Source organism: Vanessa cardui, chromosome 7 (assembly GCF_905220365.1).
Source record: "Vanessa cardui chromosome 7, ilVanCard2.1, whole genome shotgun sequence".
Taxonomy (NCBI): domain Eukaryota; kingdom Metazoa; phylum Arthropoda; class Insecta; order Lepidoptera; family Nymphalidae; genus Vanessa; species Vanessa cardui.
In genome coordinates this window covers 7,143,380-7,157,411 of record NC_061129.1, presented here as the reverse complement: position 1 = coordinate 7,157,411, position 14,032 = coordinate 7,143,380, and the positions used below count along the sequence as shown (strand labels likewise).

At 33.6% G+C, this 14,032-nt stretch overlaps 2 protein-coding genes across 3 annotated transcripts; one reads left to right on the top strand and one right to left on the bottom strand.

The window, feature by feature from the left end:
- Positions 1-2,258: 2,258 nt before the first annotated feature.
- LOC124530808 (integrator complex subunit 2) lies at positions 2,259-6,769 on the top strand. The gene is made up of 7 exons (XM_047105115.1): positions 2,259-2,696; positions 2,800-3,173; positions 3,295-3,479; positions 3,549-3,897; positions 3,974-4,046; positions 4,164-4,347; positions 4,422-6,769. Exons 1-7 carry the CDS (start codon positions 2,407-2,409, stop codon positions 6,339-6,341), a joined length of 3,375 nt encoding a protein of 1,124 aa, XP_046961071.1. The 5' UTR covers positions 2,259-2,406; the 3' UTR covers positions 6,342-6,769.
- On the bottom strand, positions 6,681-13,772 carry LOC124530809 (anaphase-promoting complex subunit 5). Of its 2 annotated transcripts, none has more exons than XM_047105118.1 (13): positions 13,390-13,772; positions 13,240-13,316; positions 12,954-13,170; positions 12,733-12,866; positions 12,360-12,472; positions 12,096-12,252; positions 11,779-11,966; positions 11,085-11,313; positions 10,733-10,883; positions 10,346-10,528; positions 7,938-8,372; positions 7,031-7,191; positions 6,681-6,949 (listed from the first exon to the last, which is right to left on the bottom strand). In XM_047105118.1, the coding sequence occupies exons 1-13, from the start codon at positions 13,517-13,519 to the stop codon at positions 6,830-6,832; spliced, it is 2,295 nt and encodes a 764-aa protein (XP_046961074.1). In that variant the 5' UTR covers positions 13,520-13,772; the 3' UTR covers positions 6,681-6,829. The 2 variants fall into 2 exon arrangements, with proteins under 2 accessions (XP_046961074.1, XP_046961073.1); XM_047105117.1 differs by having other exon boundaries at positions 12,096-12,255; positions 13,390-13,770.
- Between the last annotated feature and the right edge of the window lie 260 nt (positions 13,773-14,032).

Here is a 14,032-nt window from a genome sequence, read left to right as displayed (position 1 = left end):
AGTTACTGTAAAGACGATTTTATAAAAACAATTTTTAAGGAACAATTTAACTATATTTACTTTCTAACTTCATAGCTTCCACTTTTTAATTATATATAAGTACGAATTAGAACGACCTAGCGCCTAAACTGGAGTTTTAATAATAATTTTGCCTGTAGCTTTGCCACTGCTGACTATGGTAATAAGGTTAAGTTTTTTAGAATTAATTTTTAGAATTCTAAAAAATGTTAAACCACATTTCTAATTCACATTTCAAATACTTCTATCTTTCGAATTTGATATACGTCTGTATGTAACCTTTATTTTGTAATGGACAAATTTATTATACAATAGAATAATTGACAGGTTTTTGAAATCAATTTTATATTATTTAGAAGAGGTTAAGGAACCCAGTAAAGGTTGATTTTTTTTATCTCTAGTACATATTTAACGACAAATATCATATTAAAAAATTCATTTTTAAATAACGCGCGAACACGCTACTTGGACAATATGGCGCTGCAATGGGGTCAGTGACGTCATTCGCCTGTATTTTAATCTGTGGTACTTATATTAGGCAAGCAAGGTTAACAAGCAAGTCACTTCATCATAATCTCGGCCAACCAGGAGCGTTTTGTGTAACGTGACAATCGTTTGAAAAAAAAAATTCATTTATGGATTTTTGAATAAATTACGTATTATTTTCAACTTGCGTTAATAAATAACCATTTTTAAACTCATAATATGTACTGTTTACAATAATTGACACTTTATTTTTTGCAATGTCCAAAATAGTATATTTAATTACGTAACATTAAAAAAAATGCATTGAAATCTCATCACTCATGACGTGATATATGTTTCGCTTATTCAACCACATTTACATTTCTGGCTTAAATTCAAAAATTAATTGATCTTTTCAAAGGTAAAATCTTAAAGATAAACGTACTTGTTTTTATCCTACCTAAAGTACACATATATGTATTTATACGTGCGTACGTAAATTCTTCCATACTATGAGGTTTGTGTTAAAATACAACTTAAGCTTAACCAAATGACTACAAAATAAAGTATAAACTACAAATAAGTATATAAGTAAGCACTTATTTCAATATTGTTGTTGTCGTATTAGTTTAGCACGTACCTATAGAACGCATTTGAGTTTAAACTTGCGATTGAATTTTTTTATTACGTAAAAAAGAAAAATCAAAAGTAAAACAAAATGGAAATATTTAATCAGCTATTGTAGCTAAGTGCTAACGCTAGTGCAAAAATCATGCCAATGATATTATGAGAAACATAAATAACAAGAAATAAGCGACGTCATTCAAGATGGGTAACGTTACAGTTCTCAAAAAAAAAAAGAAAAAAATATTCAATCATTTCATACCACATATATGACCATTATATCTACATATTAATGTTCATAAATATCGAATGTTATGATATTATATACTATTTGCATCTAGTATATATATGTATGTATGTATGTACTGCGGACTAGATGCGGCGATCCAAACACGCACACAGATTTCGGGTGATTAAACTCAACTGCAAACTGTTTACCAGATTTGAGTGTGTCTTCACCATTAATTCCAGTATGCACCCAGCATACTGAACAGCGCAAATTATTCAAAAAACCGAAATAAAGTATGGACCTGCACTTAAAAAGCAATTTAGTAATCAACTAATTTAAAATTATTTATTATTAGCGTGATTAAATACCTACCTTAAATATTATAGTATTCTACAATCAAAAGATTCCTAATTTGTTTAATGTTGGTATCATGAAACTCTTGGCCCTAAAGTCGCTTTATCCAATCTATGGCTATTTTATAGTTAGATGCGACCTCACGCTACGAAAGTTTTAACTCTAACCAGTATTGGAACAAATTTTTGACATGGACGTTTTTATCCACACAAAACATATTCATAAGTTAAGAGCATATTCTGTTTAATTATTTTGTTTTACAAGTTTATATAAAATACAATGCCATAGAAGCATACAGCTTAGTAACATCTATATCAACTTTACAAAAACCTTTAAATTAATAACAACGTTTGCTTTACTTAACTACAGTTTGTATACATAAATATTTTTTTAAACATGAACCGAAACGGCTAACGCGACTACTTTGAGCTTATAACTGTTCTTTGCCTTATATAATAAAGAAAAAAAATATTGTCCCTGGATACCTATGTATAGACAATAGTTATTTGTAGTGTCAAAACATTTGAAGTTGACTGACATTACTTAGTAAATTTGTTTTGTAGGCACTTATGTTTTGACTTTTGGTGTTTCATATCTTGAATTAAACAAAGTACCAGAGGACTCTTTAAAAAGAAATAACATGACGAAACTTTTGTGTCAGTTTTAGTGATAGTTTATGTTAATCCCTATTCCGATATTTTAAAAACGACGTAATCATGGAAACTGTCTTTATGAAACCAGTACAACCACATGTCTTTAAAGCTTTAAAAGATGTTGATATACCGACATTGGTAAAGTGCACGTCCGATGAAATAAGACCTATAATACCATGTCTTGTTCGTATGGCTCTGATAGCTCCACTGGACGTAACAAAGTACTGTGCAGAGGCCAAGAAAGACATACTAACTCTTTTATCAGGAATTGACTTGGTAAACTTTATAGTGTCACTTCTTTCCATCGAATTTCATGCACTTGAAGTAGACCTAAAAAAAGAACAACAAATGCGGTAAGCTGAATGAATAAAAACTGAAGTAGTAGTTATAAATTGTTAATTGACAATAAAGAAACGAATAATATTTGAAATATTGGTATTATATTTTTGTTTTCAGACAAAAAAATGGTTCACAAAGCACAGAATCATTTTTAATTCAAAACATTGTTAATGGCATAGCAAATGATTTTGAGCAGTCAGACTCGGCAAGAAGAGTTCGTCTTGTTCTGTCAGAGTTATTACAAATGCAAGCACAATTGACCGAGTACAACCAAAATAAAAACTCTAATGCTGAATCATCTGTGAAGCCATCAGAGCTTTTTGATAATGAAGTTTACCTTGAAGAAATTACAGATGTTATTTGTATCAGTCTTGCAGAGTTACCAAATTTGCTGAATATTTGTGAAATTGTTGAAGTTTTACTGTATGTTAATAAAGGTCCTATAATTATTTCTTGGGTTGTAGCAAACATGCCAGATACATTGCTTGAAGGTAAGTAACAATTGGTTTAATTAGTTTAAAGGTTATCATTATTAAAGAACAAGAACACATTCCCAATAAAAACCATCTCTAATATTTCAAATATAAAGATTAACTTATTATTCTGTTATAGTGGCTGAGTCACTTGTGATCAATGCTGAGAGAAATGAGGAAGGGGGTATTCGAGCTAAGACTCTTTCTACATTATGTGATGCCTGCCCATATATTGCTGCAGCAGTGAGAGCAAAAGCTGTATCTTCTTCACGATTACCATCTTTAGTAATCAATCTAACTTTAATCCATCATCCAGAAGACCTGGTAATAATAGTGACAATACAATTTAATTATATGATAAAGTGAAATATCTTAATTTATGCTTTTTTTTAGGTTTCTTTTATATCAGGACTATTGTTAGGTTCAGATCAAACTTCTAGAGCATGGTTTGCGACTTTTTTGCGTAATTCCCATAAGAGGGGAAAAGGTGATGGTAATGCAACACTGGTGAAATTACGGCAAGAATTATTAAATAGACTCAAAGAAGCAGCTGCTGGAGTAGACGCTTCTGCCTTACTGCGATTATACTGTGCTCTAAGGGGAATAGCAGGAATTAAATTTCAAGATGATGAAGTGTCAGGATTATTAAGATTAGTTACCCAAAAGCCTCCTCCAACCCCTGCCGGTGTACGATTTGTGTCCTTAAGTCTCTGTATGATTTTAGCATGTCCATCTCTTATGGGTTAGTATATTGTTTCCCAATTTCATAATAAATATCAATTTCATTTTACTAATAACACACTTATTTAACATTACAGCTGCATCTGAACATGAAAAAAAGGCTATTGAATGGGTGCAATGGCTAGTTAAAGAAGAAGCATATTTCGAAAGGTGCTTTCTTTTCCTATTTTTCAGTTATTATTATCAACAATGACTGTAAATGATAAATGGGTCAATACTTTGAAAATGAAAGAATAATAATTAATAAGTAAATATTGTAATTTTCAGTACTTCTGGTGTTACTGCTTCATTTGGAGAAATGTTACTTTTGATTGCAATTCATTTTCACTCTGGACAATTAGCAGCTGTAGGTGAATTGGTGTGTGCAACACTCGGGATGCGTGTACCTGTTCGTCCGAATGGTTTAGCTCGCATAAAACAAGCATTTACACAAGAAATATTTACAGAACAGGTATAAAAACGATTATAGAGTTAATAATATATATCAAGGTCCGAATAATAATCGCATATTTTCCATTGTTTCAGGTTGTAACAGCACATGCTGTGAAAGTCCCAGTTACAGCTAATTTAAACAGTAATATCTCTGGTTATTTGCCAGTGCATTGTATCCACCAGTTACTTAAATCTCGAGCCTTTTCTAAACATAAAGTGCCCATCAAGAACTGGATATATAGTCAAATTTGTAACTGTATAGCTCCTTTACATCCTGTTATGCCCGCTCTTGTAGAGGTTTATGTTAACTCCATTCTTGTTATTAATAACAAAGGAACCAATGAATACTTTAACAAGCCTATAACAGAGGAAGAAATTCGAAGAGTTTTTAGAAATTCAATTTTTGGCGTCAACTTTGATTCCCACAATAAAAACTTTACCCCTATGGAGACCGATGGAGAATCCTTAGCTGAAATAAATATAGAAAAACCAACATTAGCTTCACAATTGCTCCTAATTTATTACCTTCTGCTGTATGAGGATGTAAGACTAGCAAACTCAGCAACTCTTATTGCCAATGGTAGAAGAATAAAAAGTTATTCAACTGCCTTTCTTTCTGAATTACCAATTAAATATTTATTGCATCAAGCTCAAAAGGATCAGATGAGCTATGGCGGACTTTTCAGTCCACTACTCCGTTTATTGGCAACACATTTTCCGCAATTATCTCTTGTGGATGACTGGATGGATGATCAAGTTTTTGGAGATACATGTCGTCATCAAATTGACATAAACATTTCAGATACATCAATAGATGAAGCTTTCCAATGCATAGAGGATAATCCATACAAAACAGGAAAAATTTTAAAAGCTATGCTTAATAAAAATCCAACAGATATTTGGCCTTTTGCAGAAATATTTGTCAGATATGTAAAAAGTGTGCTTGGAGATCAGGTTCCAAGACATATTCAGGAACTTTACCGTGAGGTTTGGCTTAGACTCAACACAGTTTTACCACGATGCTTGTGGATTATGACTATCAATGCCTTGCTTGATATTAATAATGGAAATATAAGAAATGTTACAATAACACAAGAAAATGTTTTAGTAGACCCTCTCCAAGTGTTACGTTGCGACATTCGAGTGTTTAGATGTGGACCGATATTAAAAATAATACTTCGTATTTTAGAAGCAAGTTTGGCAGCTTCTAGAAGCCAACTAAGTCGTCATTTATTGGACAAGCCACTTCTTGAAAAGAGTGGTCAACTTACCTCAGATTCAGAAAGAGAAGAGTTAAAAAATGCTCTAGTTGCTGCTCAGGAAAGTGCTGCACTTCAAATTTTATTAGAAGCTTGCTTAGAAACAGAAGAAGACCAAACTAAACCAGAACTTATGTGGTCATTAAGAGAGGTCAGAAGTATTATTTGTTCTTTTTTGCATCAAATATTTATATCGGAACCACCACTAGCTAAGCTCGTACATTTTCAAGGATACCCACGAGAATTGATACAAGTTACAGTACAAGGTATACCTTCCATGCACATTTGTCTCGACTTTATTCCAGAATTGTTGAGTCAAGCTTCACTTGAAAAGCAAATATTTGCAGTGGACTTGGTGTCACATCTGTCAATACAGTATGCGTTACCAAAAGCGATGTCCATCGCAAGATTATGTGTGAATACGCTTTCTACTCTGCTATCAGTCTTACCAAGTGATTTGCGTCTCGAACTATTCCAACCAGTGTTGAAATCATTTGTTAGGATCTGTACAGCATTCCCTTCTCTCCTAGAAGATATCACATCCTTATTATTACAACTAGGAAGAATCTGTGAATCTCAGGTCTCATTGGGTCACTGCTGGAATGATACAAATATATTAGGCGAAAGTGCCTACGTAGCTTCTGACGTTCAAAGCGACAGCAAAGTTTTAGTAGCAGAAGTTCTATGTCGAGATATCAAAGTAACTATGTCAGAAATAATACAAAAGGCTCTATTAAATGATAAGCTTTATTAAAAGATTCAAATATTTTTAATATTACTTTGGCTCCTTTTATTACATTAGTATGACAAGAAATATATATTTTTTGAAATGATTGTCCTGAATTTACAAGCATCAGTATAAAAACGGTAATCTTTCATAAAAGTTCATGTTAGTAGACACAGACAGCCTCAATAGAAGACCTGATTTTTATTTGTAGGAGAGTATGTGATTATGGCAAAATATAACTTAAACAATATAAATATGTATTTTTTTTGGCTATAGTTAACATGCAATTTAGATGTCGTTTCATGCATTATCTTAAAACACAACATTTTAATAATAGCTATTACTTTTTGCATTTAAATTTGTTGTTCTTAAATTATTATTAGATGGTTTTAACATTTTCAATTCCTATGAATATAATAGAGAAGATTATATGTTTTAGTCCTGAAACAATTTTCTACTTCACAAAAAAGTTCTCCATATTAAATAATTTCAAGAAAAGAAAATGTTTTAATACTCTAATAAACAATATGTAACATATTCATAGGTTCCACTGGATTTTGTGTTTCGAGCTGTCTGTACATCCAAGCGCATTGATTGCGAGCTACTGTATTTCCAATATCATTATACAGTTGAGCCTGAAATTCATAACATTTATTTTAATATTTGTAACAAAAAATACGCATAAAGGAATAACATAGTTTCATGACCACAATTACCTGTAAGTACCAGGTGTGTAGAAGTCGCGCTTGTGCTCCGACTTTAGCGAAGTTCTCTTTGACCGTTTCGAGTGCGTCACAGCACGCTTGCAGGACGTGCGTGCGCGCCTCGCCGGCCGGCGGCGCCGTCGCCACGCGACACTTTGTGTATAGCAGCAGTCCTACGAACGAAAATACGTCAAAAATATAAATGATTAGTAATTTTGTAGCAAATACAAACAACAACAACAACAACAGCCTGTAAATTCCCACTGCTGGGCTAAAGGCCTCCTCTCCCTATAAGGAGAAGGTTTGGAACATATTCCACCACGCTGTTCCAATGCGGGTTGGTGGAATACACATGCGGCAGAATTTCTATGAAATTAGTCACATGCAGGTTTCCTCACGATGTTTTCCTTCACCGCTGAGCACGAGATGAATTATAAAGACAAATTAAGCACATGAATCAGCGGTGCTTGCCTGGGTTTGAACCCGCAATCATCGGTTAAGATGCACGAGTTCTAACCACTGGGCCATCTCAAATAATTATAACATTAAGTTCTCAGTTTTATAGGTTCGTTAAAGGTTAACTCAAATGTGACCATGGCATCAATCAGTTTTAGACGTTTTGTTATTGTTATGGTAGCATCTCTACAGATGTGGTCCTTCCTATGATTTATAATGTAATATACATCATTAATTAGCATTTATTTCATCATTTCTTCATATTCATATTACAAGAAACACAATTTAAATTTTAGGGTTATAATATTTTTCATGGTACGAAACATGATATTCACATGCAATGAGTCTGCATTAGAAGTCGTAGATTGCAGTTGGCATCTTCATTGTGTACCTTGAAGTTTAAGATTCCATATTTACATAATTAGATGTTTGTAATCATAGAATATATTAGTATAAAGCTTACCTCTGGCCATATCATAAGCGCTTCCATGTTCCATAACAAGGGGTAATACTTTTCTCACTAGTAGCAAGGCGTTTTTCGTACATCCCATATGAAGTTGCACATTTGCTATATGCATTTCCGCCGTAGCGGCAAGAAAATGTAAATTGTATTTCCTTGCCAGCGACAAGGCCTCATTTAACAGCATGATGTTCGTAGAACGAACGCTGCTGAAAGTGTGCTGTACTTCTGACATCATTATCATCGCTTTTATTCGTAAGGACATGTAATGCAAACTGTCGTCCTCTGTCTTGCAATAATCTAAAATGTCGTGGAGAGTCTCTAGAGCATCGGTTGCGTCTCCTTTCAAGAAGTACATTTCTGCTCGCAACAGTTGACTTTCCCAGCGATCATAAGACGCTAACTGTCGTATACTTTGATCCGCTTCTTCCCATTTGTCTGGAAATATTGTTTAATAATATTTTTCTACTTGAGTATTAATTGTATGTGAGTATGAATTGTAAAAAAGGCATACAATTTCAATTAATATTACTGTTTTAAAAATTGGGACAAGCCTGAAAGTAAGTAGTTAAATATAGTCTATCCCCAACCACAAAAGGCAATTTTTGCCGAGAGCTTATATAATCTGTGATACGTATTCACTATTGTAGTGCGAAAATAGAAATAAATGTGTTTAGAAATTAAAGTGGACATACGACGTTATAAGTAGCGGAATAGCTTAGTACGGATATAGTAGTCAATCACTGTATATGTGGTGCAACATTATACAGTTTTGTATCTAGTACATAGTTTTGTATCTTTTTATTCTTCTATGTTTTAACTTTAATATCTGATTTATCGATTTTTATTTAGAAAAAAAAAATCGCAGTATTTTTTTATAAGAAATAATTGGCAGTCAGAGCTTTCCTATAAGAATAAATACGAGGCTCAGCTCAGACCACGAGAGTGAAATGTTTGTGTGTGTCATATTAATTATAAATTTATATTTAAAGTAAATTGGTTGCCACCATTTAACTATAGTCTGTTCGCGTTAAGAATGCAGTGAGTTGTCATTGTTTACCGGCTTTACTTCGCCCCCTGACCAATCAAATCTTTTTTAACAGCAGGGTGAAGGTGTATGCATATTTGTGTTAAAATTCCAACAAATATAACTAAATATAATTAAAATTTCACGTTTATTTTTACAAATTGGTGAGAGCGTGAGTGGTGGTGATTTTTTTAAATATCAGTTAATAATAAGAAAATTTTAAATAAATAAACAATTTAAACAAACAAATTAAATAAAAAAAATACTTGTGAACAACTTATATAACTCGATCCTAAGTTTCCTGTATAATAGTAAAACCAATAGCTGCCACTGAAAGTCATGTTTAATCATTGTTTTTTTCGAACTGTGTACTGCTGTTGGCCCTTTTGGCCTCTACAGCGTCATCGGGGTGTTTGATCAACAAAATTCTTAACACTATATACAATAGTATGTGAATCTTGCCATCGCGATGTAGAAATTTACATATTTTGACATAACGTCATCTAGTAGCTATAGGTTACATTAATTATTACGTGTACAGCTTGAATAAATTAAATATAAATATATAAATAATCAAAATTTAAATTATAAAAATATCAGTTAATAATTAATTAAATGTGAACTTGACTTTGTAATTTGAAAAGATTTGATTGGTCAAAGGGGGCGGAGTCAGGCCGGTAAACAATGACAACTCACTGCATTCTTAACGCGAACAGATTATAGTGCGATATGAAGTTAAGTCACAATAACACTGTAGATTCGGTTTCCCCTTAGATTAAAGACATCCTGCATCACTTTGAAATTTAGTATGTGTGACAAATATAAATTTACACTGATTGCTGTTACATTACTTGTTTACAAATTACTCGATCTTACAACTATCTCAATCTCAAAAAAAATATTAAATTCAATAAAAGATTCTCTATGATAATAAAATAATTATAACTACAAAAGCTATTACAAAACAGGCTAATCTCAAGTGAGTTTTTTTATCATAGCTGAAATTTGAATTAATTAATGACATAGATCCCCATTCTGCAATCAGCATAAACACACAGATGTCGATAGTATACAAGTGGCGTACCCGAGATGGCCCAGTGGTTAGAACGCGTGCATCTTAACCGATGATTGCGGGTTCAAAACCAGGCAAGCACCGCTGATTTATGTGCTTAATTGGTCTTTATAATTCATCTTGTGTTCGGCGGTGAAGGAAAACATCGTGAGGAAACCTGCATGTGACAAATTTCATAGAAATTCTGCCACATGTGTATTCCACCAAACCGCATTGGAACAGCGTGGTGGAATATGTTCCAAAACCTCCTCAAAGGGAGAGGAGGTCTTTAGCCCAGCAGTGGGAATTTACAGGCTGTTGTTGTTGTCGTACCCGCTCGCAGCGCGGCGGCGGCGCGGTGTGCGGCGGCGGCGGCGAGCACCTGCGGCGCCGCGAACAGCGAGGCCAGCGCCGCCGCCAGCGCGCCGCGCCCGCGCCAGCCCGCCGCGCACAGCGCGCCCGCCGCCGCCGCGCCGCCCTCCGACTGCCACACGCTGCCGTTGCCCACGTTGCACTCTGTAGCGACGACGTTTATTCGTATATTCAATATTTAAACTTTGGAGTTATTACAAAATTACACTAACTTGTTACTTTATTCGTCATTAATGAATATTAAGTCACCGTGGATATTCGGGGAACAAAGATTAATACAAAATAACTTCAGCTAATATCTATAAGATCGAGCAGATTCGTAAAGAATAAAGACAATAGAAATCTTACTTGTATTCAAATTTAAAAGTAACTGACAATTTATTGATGCCATTTCGGTTTTTCCATAGAGACCCCATAGCGCGGCTGTGTTCGCTAAACCCGCCATAGTCAAATCAGTCATAGAATGGCGGTAATTGATGAAATCACCCTTCGTAATAATCTGTAAACGACAAATTAATATTGTTTTACTAAAAATAATTAACCATTCCTGTGACTGCCAATGCGCCACCCACCTTGAAGATTAAGGTGTTATGTACCTCATACCTGTAGGACCTTATTACTGTGCATTTGAATAGGTCGGTGAATAGGTAGCTTGTACAAAACCGTATCACAAAACAATCAAAATGAAGTGTATTTTGACCTGGAAGACTTCAGCAGGCTTGACGGCATTAACGGCGGCATGTTGCGCCATGAGTTGCATGGCGGAGGCATCTGCGCGTGGCGGGCGAGGTACGCGCGATAAAAGCGCGGCACGACGCGCCCGCCCGCCTGCCAATGAGCCCCACGCCGCCGCGTGCGCCAGACATGCGCTATCCGCCGCCTCCTGTGCGGTCGCCAACGCCTCACGAACGCCTTCCATCGCCACAGTCCTGAGTGGGTTGTAAAAACATCATTGTTTTTACAACGATGTAAAAACAATGATGTTTCGAGATGGCCCAGTGGTTAGAACGCGTGCATCTTAACCGATGATTACGGGTTCAAACCCAGGCAAGCACAGCTGATTCATGTGCTTAATTTGTCTTTATAATTAATCTCCAGCTCAGCGGTGAAGGAAAACATCGTGAGGAAACCTGCATGTGACAAATTTCATAGAAATTCTGCCACATGTGTATTCCACCAACCCGCATTGGAACAGCGTGGTGGAATATGTTCCGAACCCTCTCCTTAATGGAAGAGGAGGCCTTATCTCAGCAGTGGGAAATTTACAGGCTGTTACTTTACTTTACTTTTACTTTTATCCATATACATTTTAGAGCACCATTTTTAATACAAAAATGCACCTGAATGAAATCCAACATAATCTAAGAAACATGCACAATTTCAATTTTACTTACTTATGACCAAATTGTGTATGCATTGCTGCCCTGTTTAACGCTGCGTATCGGAAATTTTTATTTCTGTCATTTATCATGTTTCCATTTCCACACATATTAAAAACAGCACGATCAAAACAGTTATAGAGTGAATCTTGAGCACCACAAAACTCTTTCATCCTGATACAATTTAAAAAGCTAAGAAAATGCTGAAAAACAATGGTTCCATTCAAAGTTTAACCAACAAAAACTATGAACAAAGAAATTTTCCTCAGATTCAGCTCAGTTTCTTTGTAATATAAAATATTAAATAAGTATATTTCATTCGGTTTACTTACAATATCAGGATATTCTGGTATATCATTCATTATCTGCATAATAATTTTTTGAAGCTGTTTTGCTGGCATTGCCTTCTTTTCATTTATTTGCATTAAATTAGCTTGCTGAGCAGTGAAAAGTTCAGCTTGTTTTCTAGACCACTGGCATTCCTCAAAACTGCTGAAAAGTATAAAAAAAATAGAACAACTTTGCAATTCAATTATGTTGCAAGTCTTGCCAGCACACTTTTGATTAATTAATTAAATATCTTGATAATTACTAACTTATCCCTCTCTACAATGTTCATCTTCATAAGCAATTCTTGAGGTTTTGATTCTTCTGGTATAACTGGAGATGTAGCTGTCCCAACTGTTGGAACCTCAACATTGTTGAGTTTCTGAAATTAAAAGAATAGTTATATTTTTATTACTACATTGAAACATTAATTTAATTTTCTATTTTAGCTACCTTTTTAATTTAACTATGAATGGTAGGCCTTATGAATTAAATATACTGTGTTTATTGTTAGTATATGAATTAAATTAATATTTCTGATAAATGATTTATGATATTTCTTTTTTTTATTTTAATATTAAAATTGAAAAAGCTTCATATTTCACCTGTCTTAAATGGTTAATTTTACTTGACTAAACTAACCTCTTTACTTAACGATCTCATCATTAATCCAGGTCTTCCTTTTTGATAATAAATGCAGAAGGATTTATACAGTGAAGCAACTTGCACAAAAGTAAGCTTATTCAAGTAAAGCATTATCCTACGTAGGTAGAAACCTAAAAGGAAAGTACTTTGTTATACATTCACATACAGTCCATTATATTTATTTAATAAATGACAGTCTCCAATTAACAATAACATACCCAATACACTGCACCTTGTTATGACACAAGGAACTGTTTCACTTTGTTCAATCATTAACTTATCAATGGTTGAAGTAACACAATCCATAAGAGCATTAACTCCATTAACATATATATTTTGAAGTCGTACACAAAAATTTTGAAGATGTACACTTAAAAGGTTGTATCTTCCATCAGTTAGAAGTGCTTCCAACTCTTTAAACTCCATATCAGGACACTAAAAATATTTTTTTATTACAATATGTTTGACTTTCTAACATTATTTGTGCTTAGAAAGTTATTTTACCTGAATTAATTTAAGTGCAAGAATGCAAAAATCTTTTCGATATTTAGGCGCCATGGTGCAGTCAATCATATCTTTAGCTAAAAAACATATTAAGTAAAGTAACAAAAAAATATTACTCAAGAAAATACACAAATTTGTAATGATACATACCTTCCATTTTTAATAATCCATATTCTCTAATAAAAGCCACGACTGCTATTTTATGAGGTGTTATATTGTCAACATTACCTTTGATGTTTATTAGTTTGATGAAATCAATGTTTTCGTTTCCTAAATCCATTATATAAAGACAAGAATACTCTAATATTAACGTTATTTTCGTTGTCTTTATGCCAGTTGAACGAATCAAATTGTGGATTGATCTAGGAATATTTTTTATTTAACGTTAGACTAAATTTATATTTATTTAATTTGTTATGTCATTCAAAAACACATTATACCAAAGTGAAAACTAAATATTATTTAATTTTAATTCAGTATACTACTTCAACTCAATTCAAATATTTACCACAATATTGTCAAAGTGACATGAGTGCCATACAAGTTTTTTATCACAGATTAAGTATCTAAAAGGATAATTATTGGTGTATTTTATGTAGGTAGCTTCCATCAATAATTAAAGTGTAAAAATATGCAGCAGAAATTTTCAATTGATTTCATAAGTAGAATAAACGAATTTATATGTAAAAACAACAATCGATTAGCTGTCAGCACCCATACCCATGCGTGTATAAATATAAAAAATATGTTCTCAGGCTCTAGTAAATCATATAGAAAAAAATATATTCATTAA

Bases quoted from the DNA above. Each gene is read 5' to 3' on its own strand.
- LOC124530808 (XM_047105115.1), top strand. From the start codon at position 2,407: ATGGAAACTGTCTTTATGAAACCAGTACAACCACATGTCTTTAAAGCT. The intron at 3,480-3,548 runs GTAATAATAGTG...GCTTTTTTTTAG, and splicing joins TCCATCATCCAGAAGACCTG to GTTTCTTTTATATCAGGACT. The intron at 4,348-4,421 runs GTATAAAAACGA...CCATTGTTTCAG, and splicing joins AAGAAATATTTACAGAACAG to GTTGTAACAGCACATGCTGT.
- LOC124530809 (XM_047105117.1), bottom strand. From the start codon at position 13,519: ATGGATTTAGGAAACGAAAACATTGATTTCATCAAACTAATAAACATC. The intron at 12,867-12,953 runs GTATGTTATTGT...CTTTCCTTTTAG, and splicing joins AACAAGGTGCAGTGTATTGG to GTTTCTACCTACGTAGGATA. The intron at 8,373-10,345 runs GTACGACAACAA...CAATATTTCCAG, and splicing joins CGCCGCCGCGCTGCGAGCGG to ACAAATGGGAAGAAGCGGAT.